This window comes from Dromiciops gliroides, chromosome 3 (assembly GCF_019393635.1).
Source record: "Dromiciops gliroides isolate mDroGli1 chromosome 3, mDroGli1.pri, whole genome shotgun sequence".
Lineage (NCBI taxonomy): Eukaryota > Metazoa > Chordata > Mammalia > Microbiotheria > Microbiotheriidae > Dromiciops > Dromiciops gliroides.
This window is the reverse complement of record NC_057863.1, coordinates 90,882,669-90,899,891: the sequence shown is the minus strand read 5'-3', so window position 1 is coordinate 90,899,891 and position 17,223 is coordinate 90,882,669. Positions and strand designations below refer to the sequence as shown.

Genomic DNA, 17,223 nt, shown 5'->3' with positions numbered 1-17,223 from the left:
AATAATAAGCATTTATATGGAACTTTAAGGTTTGCAAAATGTTTTACATTTTTGATGTACATCCCTACAAGGTAGGTGCGATTATTATCCCCATTTTACAAATGAGGAAAGTGAGGCTGAGAGAGGTTAAGTGTCTTGCTGCAGTGTCACACAACTAGTAACTGTCCGAGGTAGGAAATATACTCAGATTTTCCTGACCTCCAAGTCCAATGTTTCAGCTTTGATGCCATGCCATCTCATAGGAAAGAATTTATAACATCTCAAATTGGAAGAGACCTTAGACATTCTCTAATGGACTTATTCGAAGATAGTTGCCTGATCTATGCATGTGGATCTTTAGGATAATTTGAAATTATTTTTATAATTCTTATTGGCATTTCTTCTTTTATATTTCTTTTGTACATTGGCTACACCAGGATTGCCCCTGCAATGTTACGGCAGGCTTCTTATGGTACCATAAAGATAGGCATTTATCAGAGCTTGAAGAGAATGTTTGCTGATCGACCAGAAGGTGAGTGAGAAATCTTTTTTTTTTTGGGTGAGGCAGTTGGGGTTAAGTGACTTGCCCAGGGTCACATAGCTAGTAAGTGTTAAGTGTCTGAGGCCGGACTTGAACTCAGGTCCTCCTGAATCCAGGGCTGGTGCTCCATCCATTGTGCCACCTAGCTGCCCTGAGAAATCATTTTTTTAAAAAAATTTCTTTCCTAGTGGGCAGAAGCTCTTGATCTTCTTCTTGATCTCATTACAGTTTGGTATCAAATTATCTAATGTTCATTTTTTTTTTTTTTTAGTGAGGCAATTGGGGTTAAGTGACTTGCCCAGGGTCACACAGCTAGTAAGTGTTAAGTGTCTGAGGCCGGATTTGAACTCAGGTACTCCTGACTCCAGGGCCGGTGCTCTATCCACTGCGCCACCTAGCTGCCCCTAATGTTCATTTCTAACATGTCTCCTGCTGAAGACAACTCTTGAGTAATGTTTAAATAAATACTTTATTTTTTAAAAATATATTATAAGTTTTGCTTTGAGAAGCAACATGTTTTAGTGGTCTTGGGGTTGGGTCTTTGAATTGTGAAGACCAGACTTTATGTCCTTTTCCATCTACTAGCTATATCACTGTGGGAAAGCCATTTAACCTTGCAGGTCCCCTGGAGAAATCACTAAATTACTCATCTAAATTGGGGAAATTTAAACTGCTTCTCTGCATGACCTGTGTGATCTTGGGCAACTCACATAATTTCTTTGAGCCTCAGTTGCTCATCTATAAAAAGAGGATGTTGGACTAAAAACCTTTTTAAGTTTTCTTTCAGCTTTATATGTATGAACCGATGATCAAAATGAAGAGAGAATAAACATCTGTTAAGTGCCTGCTATGTGCCATGCCCTGTGCTAAGGCCTTTAGAAGTTAGGTTCTATTATTATCCCCATTTTACAGTTGAGAAAACAGGCACACAAGCAAATTTTCCAAGGTCACACAGCTAAGTGTCTGAGGCTGGATTTGAATTCAGTACTCTATCTACTGAACCACCTAGTTGCCTATGTTTCCATAGTAGGAAAGGGAGGGAGGGAGGGAGGGAGACAGACAGACAGACAGACAGAGAAAGAGAACTTACAAAAGCAAAACCAAAGCAAGGAGAAAGAAAAGAAAATAAAAAAACTGTAGCAATTAAATAAAACTGTAGGAAAAAGAGATTGTGGGTGGTTGATTGTATTCCGACTCATTTGTTTCTGTTATTTACCAATGGACTGTGGGCTTTTATCTTAACAAGGCCATATCAGGTTATCTACTGTTAAACAAATACTTTCCCAGGAACTGTCTTGCAGCTAAAAGCAGTTGGCACTTGAACAACTTTGGTAAATGGGGAGGGCTTAGGGAATGAGAGGAAAAATCTGTGCAGCTATTTCTAGTGATTTTCCTCATCTGTCAGATGAAAGCCCTGGACAAAATGATCATCAAGCTCCTTTCCAGCTTGGAAATTTTATGCTTCTATTAACTGTCTCTTATTTTCCTGTGGAGCAGCATAGATGAGCAGGCTAACTACGTATCAGAATTAGGAATTCTGAATTCAGCCCTATCATCAGAGAGAATGTAAGGCCCTGTGAAAGCAGTTGATGTAATTTTTTGTCTAACACAGTGCCCGGCATACAGGAGGTGCTAAATAAATGCGTGTTGATTAGTTGGCTCTGTGACTTTGCTCTTAGATCATCTGTAAAATGGCAAGAGTATCACAGCGATGTTCAATTCAGCAGCCATTTATTATGCACCTACTCTATGCTAGACATTGAGAATACAAAGATGAAACAAGAGTCCCTACCCTTAGGCGGGAAAATACCAGGTACATAGATGACGACGATGACGATGATGATACTTTGTGATTTCATAACTATAGGGAACTCCAAGCTGAGGCAATTCCCTCTATCAATGCAGATAGGCATTTTCTGTGCAATTTATAATCTTGGTTGCCTACCGTACTTTGTTTCCCTAGAGTTCTCCAATAAGTATGCGTCAGAGATGGAACTGGAACTCAGGTCTTCTTGGCTCTGAGGCCAATTATACTTCCACCACATCATGTAGCTTCTTTATTTTTATTTTTAATTTATTTTATTTTATTAATTTTTTTCATATAGCTTCTTAATGATATGATAGCTGCCATTTAGATAGCAATGCACTTCATGTATGCTATTGACTCATTTGAACCACAATCCTGTCAGGTAGGTGCTACTTTGATCCCTGTTTTCCAGATAAGGAAACTGAGGTTCAGAGACCTTCATCTTTAATAAACATGCTCATTGCATAAACTGAGTTACAGCTCTTCCTGTGAAGAACTTTTTAAAATCAAAACCAAAACAGTGACATTCTTTTGTTTGCTCATAGATGAAACCCTCCTGTTAAATGTCGTATGTGGAATTCTTTCTGGTGTTATTTCCTCATCCATTGCCAATCCAACAGATGTTTTGAAAGTAAGTTATCATATAAAACTTTTACATATTTTGTAGGTTCATCTACATTCCTCTGAGATGACAAAACATATTTATGAGAATTTTAGCAGGTCAAAGCTACTTTACTATATACACATGAGAGAAATAATTCACTTGGAGGTTTATTTGCCAAAAGGAATCAAAATCAGTAGAGCATCTTCCTTAAAACCAATTGAGAATTAAATTTTTATGTTTTTTTTGGAGGGAGTTTTCTACATATACAAAGGAGCTGCCTAACCAGTCTTCCTTGCTTCCATAGTATTTATTTCATTTTCCCTTCCATCTTTCACATCCCTTCATGAGTAATCTCTATGCATAGATCTGATCATGTGACTCCTCTACTTAAAGCCTTTCTAAGGACCCCTATTGCTTACTGAGTGAAGTTCAGACTCAAGTTTGGCATTCAAGGCTCTCCACAATCTGGCTCCATGTTGTTGGAGGGTGATTTTCTACCCTTATTGCATAATTTACTCTACACGTCAGCTCACTGGGCTGCTCTCTATGCCCCATACGTGTCCTGGAATTTCTCAGCTCTCTGCCTTTATTCTTGCTGCTCCCTGTGGCCTAAATGCCTTGGCATTGTGGATCTTCCTTTAAAGCCCAAATCAGATGCTGCTGCCTTCTTCCTGAATTCATCTAGAATCTTCCATGCTTAACTCACATAGTCCTTTATTTTCCTCATCTACTTATCATGTATTATTTTATGTTGTAGTGAGTTGTGAATATGCCACATTATCTTACCAATACGTTCCATGAGGACAGGGATTATATCCTATGGAAAACTGGAACTTTCCTCTAGCACTTAGCACAATGTATTTAAAGCTTTAGTTGAATTAAGGAGAGCTAATTTTATTCCGTTCCAGTTAATCTTACTCTTATCGAAAACTTCCCTCATTTTATTCATTAGAAATGGTGCTATTGTATGCTTTGCTCAAATCAAAGATGCATATTACTGTACTTTCTGAACATCTCTTCTTACCAATAATTCATGACTTTTTGGGTTCTAGTCCTGGTCTTGCTGTGGCCCAGCTTTGTAACTTTGTGGCAAGCCCTAACTCAACCATCTGTAAAATGAGTGGGTTGGGCTAGATTCTGATGCTAAAATTTTATGATTTTAAAATCTTGATATTTATGATTATGAGTATTATTTTTTCAGGGCATCAGTGGGTCAATGAGCATTTATTAGATGCCTGCTGTATACCAGATATTGTGTTAGGCCCTGGGGATAAAAATGCAAAAGTGAGACAGTCCCTGCCCTTAAGAAGCATGCATTCTACTGCATGCCTATATTGTGTAAAAACTAGGGGTGAATTCTTCTTTCTCCCCTTTAAAGTTATTTTCATGAGTAGTGATTGTAGAGACTTCATAGGGGATGGGAACTCTGGCTAATTTGCCTCACAAATGCTAGCTGGTAATGATCATCTCAGAAAAAAACAGCCAACCACTAGCTAAAAGCATAAGTAAACTAAGATTTTAGCTGTTTGGGAATATAATTACCTGGAGCAATAATGGTATTAGATGTTGTATTTGTTAATCTTGTTTCTATGATTTAGAAAGTGTTCATTTAAGAAATGTATATTGACCACCTATTCTTTTTGGGGGGGCAATGAGGGTTAAGTGACTTGCCCAGGGTCACACAGCTAGTAAGTGTCAAGTGTCTGAGGCCTGATTTGAACTCAGGTGCTCCTGAATCAGGGTCTATGCTTTATCCACTGTGCCACCTAGCTGCCCTCTTTGACCACCTATTCTGTGCAAAGCAATGTATCAGGTACTTACAGGGGATATAGAGAGTATCACATCCTTTGCCCTCATGAAATTTCTGATCTAGTACCAGTAACTGGATAAATAAAAGCTGCATATATGTAACAGGCCCCTGTCCAGTTAAATCCCATAACCATATTATCAGATCATGATGTTGGCTATAAATAATGAGGCACAAGTATTGAAGACTTACTTTCAAGGTCCAATAATTTAAAAAGGAATCAGAAACCTGTGGGGTGGGAGGGAGGGGTGGGTAATATGAACATTTGATAAAAGAGTTACAAAGTACTAGGGAAATTCAGAGAAGAGAGAGCTTGATTCTGACTGGGACTCTCAGGGAAGATTTTATGGAAGAGAGAATTTGAGCTGAGCCCTGATGGGGTCAAGATTGAGTAAAGGGAAATGGGGTTGGGAAAGGAATTCCACATAGAAGATAGTAGGAGCCTTAAAGGCCCAGAGACAGGAAAACATGGGGTGTCTTCAGATAGCACGAAGCATGACACCAACAGATTCTCATGCTGTCCTAGGAAGTTAAGAGAGGCACAATATTCTTTCTTGAAAAACAAGGCTGCCAAACCTATGTCAGGCACTTTTAAACTTTCATACGAAGAGTGTATTCTTAACCCAAGTACTATTCTCCTAGAGAAGTGACTTGCATTTTGACTTGACCATGACCTCTCCTTATTTTGAGTAAGAAGTTTGGGAAAATATTTTAGTGCTCAGGAATAAAGCCTTTGCTGAAGCTCAAGAGGTCTTTTGGAAAGTTAAGATGATGATGATCGTCTAAATTAGGAGCACATCATTTGCTCCTGAGAAAATCAAGCTAGCAGAGTATTTCATTCACTTCCACTAATATTTATCAAGTGCCCATACTTTGTAAGAAAGATACTGTGGGGGGGGGGCAGCTAGGTGGTGCAGTGCCCTGGATTCAGGAGGACCTGAGTTCAAATCAGGCCTCAGACACTTGACACTTAGTAGCTGTGTGACCCTGAGCAAGTCACTTAACCCTCATTGCCTCACCAAAAAAACAAAACAAAACACAAACAAACAAGAAAGACACTGTGGTATTTAAGAGAAATCCCTGCTCATTCTAAAAAAAAAATACCCAAGGTTGAGTTAAGCAGTCTTTAAGTTGGAATCTTTGCTGTGTGAACTCCCTGTTAAGTGAGAAGTTCACTGATAAGTTCAAGTGAGGTTATGGTATAAAGGTCATCATGCAAGAGTTCCGTGTTACTCTCTTTTGCATACCTTTCAGTACAGCAGTTTGAAAATAGTAGTGGCTTGTAGCTTGAATTAGTTACTACTAATTAAAGAGTCAAGTTGGACATCAGCACATGCTTAACCCTTCATAAGTGCAGTGCGAGGTCATAGACACAGGGTAGATCTAGATGGCCTCTCTGAATCAATGACTCACTCTAAGATATATGCCAATTGCCTTCAGTTCCTCTCTGTATACATTTAGTCACTGATAGGGAAACAGTGTTAATCTTTGTGTTACTGATGTATCAAAAGGAGATTTCCTTTATTTCTGTTACTGGATATTTTGTATCGGGGCAGTCAGGTGGTGGCATGCACAGTGCCCAGAGTTCTGAGCCTATAAGGAAACCTGAGTTCAAATTTGGCATCAGACGTTTACTAGCTGTGTGACTCTGGACAAGTCACTTAGCCTCTGCTTACCTCAGTTTCTTCCTTTGTAAAATGGGGATAATAACAGCACCCATCTCACAGGGTTGTCATGGGGATCAAATGAAATAATTCTAAAGCTCTTAACACAGTACCTGGCACATAGTAATCACTGTGTAAATGTTAGCTACCATCATCATCATTGTTGTTATTATTATCATCTACTATGAGCCATTGGGCCTACTACCATTGTGTAGGCGTTGCAAAGGAGTGTAAGGCACAATCCCTGCTCTAAGCTAGCTTGGGTAGGAGATATTTTCCATGAGAATCTTAGGGTGTTATGTGTGTTGTGCTTTCCTTTTCCTTTTACTGATTATTAACCGATAGTCTTCAGATGCATGTATTTGGAGGAAAACACACTTGTTTCTTCTAACTTGGATCTTAAAAATAATCCTTAGATAAGAATGCAGGCTCAAAGCAATGTGATTCAAGGAGGAATGATAGGGAACTTCATCAACATCTACCAGCAGGAAGGAACCAGAGGACTTTGGAAGGCAAGTATTTATATCATATTATATGTTATGATAATGATACTAATGAAAAGTAGCAATGGCTTTGGGGATAGAGAGCTGGCCTCAGGGCTGGGAAGACCTGGGCTCACATCTAGCTTCTGACACGGACTGGCTGGGCAAATCACTTACCCTTTCAGCTCTCTAGGTATTTCCCTAACAGGATAAATGGAAGAGAAGGTTCTAACTTGGCCCCGGAGAGGAGGTTTCTTTACCAGGTAGTTCCTGAAACCAGTGAAATCACAGATCTGGTTCCTATTCCTCCGTCTATCACTAATAATGATCATAGTATTAAACCACATTTCTGTAGCCCTTAAGGTTTGCAAAGTACTTTCTTTCTGATAGCACTAACCTTCCTGGTTATATTCCATTTTGTTCATATTTTATCATTTTGCAGCTTTTCTTTTGTTTTTCCTCAGATTTTAGTACTATATCTTAACCTGAACAAGTGTGAGAAAAGGAGAAGTAGCTGTTAAAATGATTCCTTCCCATATTGATCTCTTCTTTCTTAATTTTCCCATTTGTAAAGTGGAACTGCAACAAGGAAGAACTGATTTATAATTTGAAAGCATTTTGTGAATAATTGGCTTCTGGATTTTCTATGGAATAATGAATATTCCTATGTGGTAAATGCTGGAATGCACATGCTTGTCTTTACTTATGAATGATTTATGATTGTCACAATAAATTAGGCTCATTCCAAGGTAGGCCCAGTTTTGTACCGACACCCTATACTTGGGTTTTCCGATTTTTGCAGACTGCTTCTTAGCTCTCTAGTGATGGATGTGTTATTTGGCAAGTTCTGGTGTAGGCTCTCTTGTCTCTTCTTGGGAAAAAGACACCAATATTCTTTGGTTTGTATATCATGCCATTTGCAAAATTACACAGCATATTGGATAAGATTAACTTTAATATGCTATATTCTGTTCATTTTTTTATTCAGGGGGTGTCCCTTACTGCTCAGAGAGCTGCCATTGTTGTTGGAGTGGAATTACCAGTTTATGATATCACCAAGAAGCATCTCATCCTATCTGGCCTGATGGGAGATACTGTCTCTACACACTTTCTGTATGTTCATGCAATATTTTAAAAATACATATTTTTGAGGATTAAATTGAGATTTAGTTACCAGGGAGTAAACCTGTGATTTCATAGATATAGGGAGCTCCTCTCTTCCCAAAGCAGATTGATACCTGCTTTTCAATTTAGAGTCTTAATTAAGCCCAGGGACATTGACAGGTTAAGTGACTTGCCTAGGGGCACACAGCCAGTGTGTGATAGAAGTGGAATTTGAATCCAGGTTTTCATGACATTGAAGCTAGCTCTCTATCCACTGTGCTGCTCTGCCTCTCAATACACACTTATGGAAATTTAATTTGTTCACATTTATAAGGAGGTTGTTGTAGATATACGTATAAAAATGGGTATAAAAACAATTTTAAGAGTTTTCAAATCACTAAGGCATATACTGTCAGTTCATCTTCTTAAAAAAGAAAATTTAATTGGTATCATTATAATGAAAAGAGATATTACACACATGTAAAAGGACTTCCAGATGTCAACAGTTTGTTTACTGTGTGTCTCTTTTTTAAAATTCTTCAGTTTTTGGACAAGATGTTGAGGTTTGCTTTCAAAACCAAGCCCTTCTAATTTCTCAGAATGTCAAAAATAGCCTGCCCCGAACTAAGTATTTAAGATTTCCAACAGATGATTAGATCTTGGTTTTTTTGTTTTTTTTTTAGTGAGGCAATTGGGGTTAAGTGACTTGCCCAGGGTCACACAGCTAGTAAGTGTTAAGTGTCTGAGGCCGGATTTGAACTCAGGTACTCCTGACTCCAGGGCCGGTGCTCTATCCACTGTGCCATCTAGCTGCCCCTAGATCTTATTTTTAATGGAAAAGATAGTGGTATTTGTTAGGGAGAGAAAAAGAAGAGTAGACTCAGTAAAGAAAAATCAAGGTGTAGCCATCATGACAAGAAGCAGCCCTGCATGGATGCAGTAGAAGAGGGCCCATTCCTAATGGTGGCAGGGTGGTTTTAGCTCAGAAGGCCCGATCTACGCAGGGCTGCACAGGAAGGAGTCTAGCCTGCTTGAAGTAAGGGCTAACTAATGCTTGCCCTGGAGTTTGCTGTTCATTAATACAAGGCTCTCTTTGAGCTTTTACATCCACAATTCTGAGCAGCATGAGAGGCTCTAGTAGGCTCAGGGAAAGACAATGGAAATAATTTTAAAATCAGAGAATCTTGGTAGCAGAGGACTGAGATCCTTTATTCTGTTACCATCAGCTCTATATCAGCTAAGTGTTTGACATTTCTTTTATGGGCTCCATTTTGTCATTTATAACTCTTCTTTTGTTTTTGTTCCCCCCACCTCTCTATTTTTAGCACTGTATCTTAACCTGAGCAAGTGTGAGAAAAGGTAGATTGGCTATTAAAATGATTCCTTCCCGTATCGATTTCTTACTGGTTATGGTTGGACCATCACGACATAACAGCCAGGGGGTTGTGGAGTCTTCTTCCCTAAAGAATAACTTTCCTTTTAAGAACAGCTAACATTTGAGCTTCAGTTTTACATAGCATACTGACCCGGGAGTCAGAGAGCTGTGGGCCTGACTATTGTTCTTGACACTAGCCCTATAGAATCCCAACTCTGAAAAGAATTGGGGGGAGTTATTTTCTCATAGTTATTTTTGGAGCCAATTTTGGTTATTATAATTTACAGCATTCATTTTCTCTTGTTTTTGTTCTTTGCATTTACTTTATAGTCGTACATATTGCTTTCCTAGTTCTTCTTCCCTTACTCTTCTCTATATTCATTATATTCATCCTTTCTTATAGTATAGTAATATTCTGTTACATTCTTATGCTACGATTTATTTATCCATTCCCCAACTGATGGGCATCTATTTTGTTTCCAGTTATTTGCTACTACAAAATGTGTTGTTATAAATCTTTTGGTATATATGAAGACTTTTTTGTCAATGATTGTGTGCATGTATGCTTGCCTATGTGTGGAATCTCTGAGTCAAAGGGTACTGACATGTAGCCACTTTATTTGCATAATTCCAGATTGCTTTCCTGAATAGTTATATTAATTTATAGCTCAACCAAAAATGTATTAGTGTTGCCTGTCTTTATATAACTCCATCCTTAACCATTGCTGTTTTTTTGATCATCTTTGCCAATTTGCTAGGTATGAGGTGAATCCTGACAGTTTTTTTTTAATTTTAATTTTTCTCATTATTAGTGGTTAGGAGCATTCTTTCACATAGTTGTTAATAATTTGCAATTCTTTTGAGAACTATTTATTAATATACTTAGAATTTTGATCTCCTGGAGAATGGATTTTGGTCTTGTTTACTTCTATGATTCCCTTTTATTACTGGTGAGTCTTCTGTATTTCTGTCTGACATTCATAGCTAATGCCATAACTCTTGGTGATGAAGCAGTTATAGAACCTGAATGGACTTGGACCTGATGTGTCATAGCCTGACCATTTCCTTCTACCCCTTTGCTCCCTCTATAGAAGTCTAATATGATGAAGGAAGGGCTCATTGCCTGGTATTTGATGGTGGTATTTAGTTCAGGTATCAAAAGTTGTCTCTCTTATTAGATCAAGCTTCACCTGTGGTTTAGCTGGAGCTCTTGCTTCAAATCCTATTGATGTTGTGAGAACACGTATGATGAATCAGAAAGCCTTACAAGATGGAACACATTCTGGTTACAAAAGCACTCTGGATTGTTTTTTACAGGTAAGGATGAATTTCTAAGAATAAGTTTGGTAGATATATGTGTATACGTGTGTGTGTGTGTGTGTGTGTGTGTGTGTGTGTGTGTGTGTGTGTGTGTAGTGTTGGAAACTCCTCTGGTACATTTATTTTCATTTCACCTTCTGAAAGGCTTATTTCTGAGGTAAATTGAAGTCAAAGCACACTTTAGGTTAGCATCTGCTGGGGAAAAAAAATCACAGTTGGTGAGTCCCCATTGATATTTCTTTTGTCAGATCAACCAGAATATATATCTGTTAAAAGCAAAGGGTATTGGGGCAGCTAAGTGGCGCAGTGGATAGAGCACCGCCCTGGCCCTGGAGTCAGGAGGACCTGAGTTCAAATCTGGCCTCAGACACTTAACACTTAGTAACTGTGTGACCCTACGCAATTCACCAAAAAAAAAAAAAAAAAGCAAAGGGTATTGCCAGTAAAATCAGACTAAGCAGAGTAATATTTAAAAGATCTAAGGTAATAAAATTCGCAAGGTTTTCTTGTCTAAATTTGGAATCTATAAAAGTGTCAGGAAAGCAAAGTTTATTCTCTTTCTATCCCTGCTCTGCTGTATGTAATGAGGAAATGGCTTTATATGAACAGAGTTGAAACCCTGTCATGCCTGGAAGCCTAAGTGGAGAAATGGACAGTAGGTCCTTGGAAGGTTAGACTATAAGTAATTTACTTTTATTTTAATCCTTGAACTAATGTTTTGTTTCTACATTCCTAAGACAGTTTTAAAAGTATGAAATTATGGAGAAGAGAGCAGGTTTTCCTTGTTTATGATCATTTTTTTTTGTTAGCCTATGAAAATATTAGTGCTTAATGAGACTTTCTTGCTCTTCTAGCCTAAGGCCTCAAGTAGCTCAAAAAACTATAAAAGACTATGGTTTGACTCAAACCAAGCTTCTTAAGACTTGCTCTGAATATAGCATTGTGCTGTGGGATAGTTTACTAGTCTTACATCAATCCATATAAAAAGGACTGGATTCTTCCCAAAGGGATGGATCTCTTAAAAAAAAGTCTTCCTAGAGACAATTTTATTTTCACAATAAATAAAAAGGATATGTGAGCAATTGATAATGCTTCTGACCACTTCACAATTAAAATACTATCTCTTTCTTCCCCAACAGACATGGAAGAGTGAAGGCTTTTTTGCATTGTATAAAGGATTTTGGCCAAATTGGTTGAGACTTGGTCCTTGGAATATTATTGTATCCTTTCCTGTTTCGAAAAACTATAATTGTAAGAATGCTGTTTTTGAAATAGTAATGATCATATTGCTTTGAATTGTAGTATTGACATTCAGGGCTTATTCTCCACTGTGATTCTAAAGAACAGAGCTGTTATTTGGTAATCATTTCTTTGGGAGTTGCCTTTAGGCTATGATCCTCTGCCTTTTCATACACAAAATACTGATTTTGTCTCTCTATTTTTTTCTCTTTTGGAGGAATTTAAAAAACGCTCTCTCCAAAGATTTTGTTCTTTTGAGACATAAGTACATGGAGAAGTGACCTAATTATTAGTACTAGACCTTGAATTTACACCAAACTTATAGAAAATTTGAGTGAGCCTGAAGATGAGGTAATAAAAAGGGCACCGAGGGGCAGCTAGGTGGCACAGTGGATAGAGCACTGGCCCTGGAGTCAGGAGTACCTGAGTTCAAATCTGGCCTCAGACACTTAACACTTACTAGCTGTGTGACCGTGGGCAAGTCACTTAACCACAATTGCCTCATTTAAAAAAAAATGTCACTGGACTGGAAATCAGAAGACCCGACTCTTCTGTTTACTACTTGTGTGATCTTGGGCAAGTCATTTTATTTATCTAGTAAAATGAGAAAGTGTAGAGTAGATGGTTTCCTGAGGTCCTTTCTTGCTCTCAGTCTGTCTTTAATTTTTTACCCACCCCACTCACTTATAATATGTTATGTCTTCCCTTTGTCAGAAGATCAGAACTCATCTTTTCACATTCAATTATGTGGCATACTTAGCTAGTTATGTTAATTTTGTCAAACATGAAGCATGACTGATATTATTTCACTGACTTGATAGATTATCAGACTGATTTTTACCCAAATAATGAGTCTATTAGACACTTGTTAGCCTAATAGAGAGGTTTGCCTGAAATTTACATGCTCAAGAATTCACCCATTGGCATTATTTCCCATACGAATCTAATGAGTTCAGTTCAGCAAGGGACTACCACATGCCAGGCACTGAAACCAAACGATCACAGAAAAAATGATTGAGCCTACTGTATTACATTTCATTGTATATTTTCAACTCTTAGAAGTGAGTGAATTTACACTGGAACCCACATAACTCACAATTAGTCTGATTTATTTATTTTGGTAAATTTAGTGGGAAGAGATTTCATCAATTTAAAAGTTCACATTTCAGCACTACAGAGGTACTTGGTTCTTGACTGTAGTTCATATTGCAATCATCACTTGATTGTTGCCATTTTAAAATAGAGAGGGGGTGATTTAAAAAAAGAAACCCTTTGCTTGTGATTGTAAGAAACCCCTTGTATTAGTCCTTTTTAGGGGTGGTTGTTTTTTGGTTTTTGGGGGTTTTTTTGCAGGGCAGTGGGTCATACAGTTAGTAAGTGTCAAGTGTCTGAGGCCGGATTTAAACTCAGGTCCTCCTGAATCCAGGGCTGGTGCTTTATCCACTGCGCCACCTAGCTGCCCCCAGTTGTTGTTGTTGTTTTAAAATGAGCAGTATGTATATCTAAGTTCTTTTAGAAGTTTAGAAATTCCATTTCAGACAATGTGAAGCCTGGATGTATTAGTGGATAGTGTATTAATGGAGCTAATGTGGATACCACATGACAGCCTAATTTTAGCTGATATGTTTTAGAAATAGAGAAAGTTATATAGCTGACATTCATGCTTTCACAGAAGGGAGAAAATAATTAAATGCCTAATTCCTAGCACCAAATCCAGACAAAATTGTGAAGTAGGAAAACAACTTTGTGTTTTATTCTTCCCTCTTAACCAAACTCTTTTTATTCCTCGGTGCCCATTCCAGCAGCCTGGGCCTCTTTCCCTTATGCTGCCCCACTGCCTCCCCAGTTTTCGGATGCCAACTTCTCCCTCTCTGAAATTCCCTCATCCTGTATCTCATTACTCAGAATGCAGCATGTCTGTTAACTAATCTTATAAGCTAATTTGCACTAATGTGATATTGAGAAAAGCCAAGAGCCTGCTTCCAGGTAGCGTATGGTTAAACCGGGGCTCTTTGGAATTGTGTCTGACACAAGTAGGAGTAGGGGATAGCAGTAACACAGGCCTGTGTTAGAAAGTTTTTGGAAAAGGGAGCACTTTTGGTGCTCCCTTGGGCCCCAGCTCTTTCTATATCTAGGCCTAAACTACTGGTAGGTACTATCTGGTTAATTGGCATGTTCACTTTCATGGGTTGGGTTTCTTTCTTGGGATCAAGATGGAGTTATTATTGGCCTTCACTGACTATTACAGTTCTTTGTGACATATGAACAATTGAAAAAATTGGACTTGTGACAGCTGACAGATGGCCTCAGACATCGCTATGACAAGGATGCTATTTTCAGCAACAGTAATGCTTTCTGCTTCTCAGTGCTTGACTCTTCACAAATTTTGAGATGCAGGCAACAGATCAAAAATGTCACCGCAAAAGCGTTCGTTTCAATCCCTCAGATGCAGCTCACCAATTACGTGGAAGTACAAAGTTTCTGGTCAGAAAGTCTCTTCTTACTACTTAAGTGCTCTTAGATACCAAATGTAAAAAAGGACATGTCTTGATTGGCTGCATTTTGTAGCACTGTGTCAGGGGAAAGGGAAAACTAAGATAGAATTTCTTCTGTTACAAGATGACAGTGATATGGCTCAGTTTTTAACTTCCAATATCTTATAAAAGGATAGGAGACAGGGATTAGGCCCATGATTTCATTGGTACAGGTAGCTCCCAGCCAAGGGATCTTGATCTATCAAGGCAGGTCAGCATCTGCTCTGCAACTTAGAAAATTGATTTGGAGCAGTAACTTCCCCAGGTTCACACAGCCAGGATGTCAAAGGAAAGACTTGAATTCAGACCTTCCCATTTTCCAGGTGGGCTCTCTATTCACTACTCCATGCTGCCTCTCATGCAGCTGTATCTTATGTAGGGAATATTAAAGTGCTCAGATGAGGAAGCCATCACTAGCTTCTTTATTTCTTTTCTTTTCTTTTTTTTTTTTTGCAGGGCAATGAGGGTTAAGTGACTTGCCCAGGGTCACACAGCTAGTAAGTGTCAAGTGTCTGAAGCCAGATTTGAACTCAGGTCCTCCTGAATCTAGGGCCAGTGCTTTATCTACTGCACCACCTAGCTACCCCCCATCATTAGCTTCTTAATGGAGTCCCCAAATGCTAGGTTCCTGGACTCCTAGTGACTTTGGCTTGGCATCATTGGAAGAGAATATGCAGCAAGGATGCGTTCCATCCAAAACTGGTTCTAGATGGTCAGCCTGAGAATAATCAGTGGAAACATTGTATAGGGAGGGAGTTTATCCATGAAATGTTTTTGTTGTTGTTTTCAGATTCATTTTTAGCAGGATGTCTTTTTAACTTCACATTCATGATGAATACAATGCTTGGAGAACTGAATTATGGGGCAAAGTGTTAACCAAGTTGTGGTCATTTGTACCCGCTGTTGTAGCTTCAAAGAAAGTTGCCTTTAAAGGGAGCTATTTCACTATTTGAAGGGATGCTGGATTGAGCATCCAAGAAACCAACATTCTGTATTGGGCCTTGTCACCACTTTGCTGTTTAACTTTTTTAGGAAAAGCCTAAAAACCTTTCGGTTCTTCAATTTCCTCATCTCTAAAATGGGGATGGGGTAGCCTCCTGGTGTACTGGTGTAAAATGACATCATTCAATCTCCACCCCTTAAATCCTTTTGCTGGGGGAGATGACAGTGTTTCCTTTCTCTCTAGGCTGAGAGTTTTACAGCCAGCGGTTACTTAGTGAACTTGTTTCAAGAGATGAGCTGTGTTACAATAGGGTGCCTTCCCTGGTGGTTTAACCTAGCCATGATTTCTCAGTACTTTCTTCCAGCAGGCTGAAAGGAATATATTGAATTGTCTGTTTTGTTGCTGAGGATTTTAGATTTAATGAAGCAGTCTGATTACCAAAAATAGAAACTAAACCAGGATGATTAAAAAAAAAAGCCCAAAGTGTTCATTTTAGGTGCTAAAAGCCCAAGATAAATTATAAGATTCTTTGATGATTTCTCTCCACGTGCCAGTAGAGGATCACTCAGCTGAGCCTATCCAAGCCTTAGACCATTTGTTAACAGTACCAAACCCCACCTCAAAATACTGTATTTTGTTACTTTATCAGACATTCCGCCAATAGTTATAATCAAAAGACTGATTCTTTTTAAATTCAAAGGACTTTTTTTTCCTGATTAATCATTCAATCATTTTTTTTTTAGATTGCACAAGACACTTTATTTTTTTTAACAGATGTATATATTTTCCAAAATGTTATAGGCAAGTTCACTTACAAAGACCAATTATAAAATGATATAGTTATGATCATCCTATGTATCCATTTTTCTGTTTTCATATTATTTGCATGTAAAGTTCATGCTGTGATGTAAATCTGAAGGGGTTGGGTCTTTAGATGAGTTCTAAGGTCCTTTCTATTCTTAATTTCAGTGGTTTAAATCAAAATACTTTAAAAAGGCTTTATTTAAAAAAAAACTTTTAAAAGAATGTACCTTTTATTGGCTCAGTTTTTCAGTACCATGAAGTATTTGATTTGACTAGTTTTAGGCCTTAGAATGATTAATGACCGTTTTAGAACATGCTAGTCAGAGTGGCTGAAGGATCAGGAAAACACACTCTTCCCCTCGTCTGTTTTAAGGGCACAGCTAAAGCCTTCTCCCAACCCCTACTTTTGAATATGTTTTTGGAGTATGAAAAAAAGAGTTTTATGGTTTTAAAGTTGTTTTTCCTGTAGCTTCTATAATCAAATTGCTTTTTTAAAAAGTGTTTTCTGTTTGCACATGAATTAATTTAGCCTTTGCTGTTGAAAGTTTCTAGTCACTGTTAAGAAAAATGTTTCCTGCTTATATTTATTTGTAAATTTGAATTACAGTGCTTTACACAAAATTGTCATTTTCATAAGCTTTTCTGGCTTCTAGTTTTTTATTTAAATATTGCTGAGTTGTGCAGATGCAAACTCTTTGTTTAATAAACTGGAATAATGCATAAAAATGAAAAATTCTCTGTGCTCTTTTCAAATAGCCATTTAAGTGGAGAAAAAACCCAGAATCTAGAAATCTAGAGTAAAGTACATCTAGAAAAGTAGGTATGGGCATTCCCTCCATACAAAGTGTTGGAGCCAACTTTTTAAAAAATATATTTTTTCAATGAGCAAAAATTTTCTCTCCTTCCTACATCCCATTGGAGGAAAAAAGAAACAAAGTTTGGAACAAATATTCATAGTCAAGCAAGATAAATTGCCATATTAGTCATATCCAAAAAAAAGTCACATTCTGCACCCTTAGT

At 38.0% G+C, this 17,223-nt stretch overlaps 1 protein-coding gene across 2 annotated transcripts in view; it reads left to right on the top strand.

The window, feature by feature from the left end:
• The window catches only part of SLC25A30 (solute carrier family 25 member 30), a 37,085-nt gene extending 20,186 nt beyond the window's left edge, over nucleotides 1-16,899 (top strand). The window contains exons 4-10 of one of the 2 annotated variants that reach the window (XM_043997195.1): nucleotides 417-511; nucleotides 2,873-2,958; nucleotides 6,819-6,914; nucleotides 7,873-7,997; nucleotides 10,542-10,680; nucleotides 11,823-11,903; nucleotides 14,171-16,899. In XM_043997195.1, the coding sequence (XP_043853130.1) occupies nucleotides 417-511; nucleotides 2,873-2,958; nucleotides 6,819-6,914; nucleotides 7,873-7,997; nucleotides 10,542-10,680; nucleotides 11,823-11,903; nucleotides 14,171-14,212 (664 nt within the window). In that variant the 3' untranslated portion in view covers nucleotides 14,213-16,899. The remainder of the gene's footprint in view (nucleotides 1-416; nucleotides 512-2,872; nucleotides 2,959-6,818; nucleotides 6,915-7,872; nucleotides 7,998-10,541; nucleotides 10,681-11,822; nucleotides 11,904-14,170) is intronic. The other variant, XM_043997196.1, reaches the window with a different exon arrangement.
• Nucleotides 16,900-17,223: the final 324 nt, after the last annotated feature.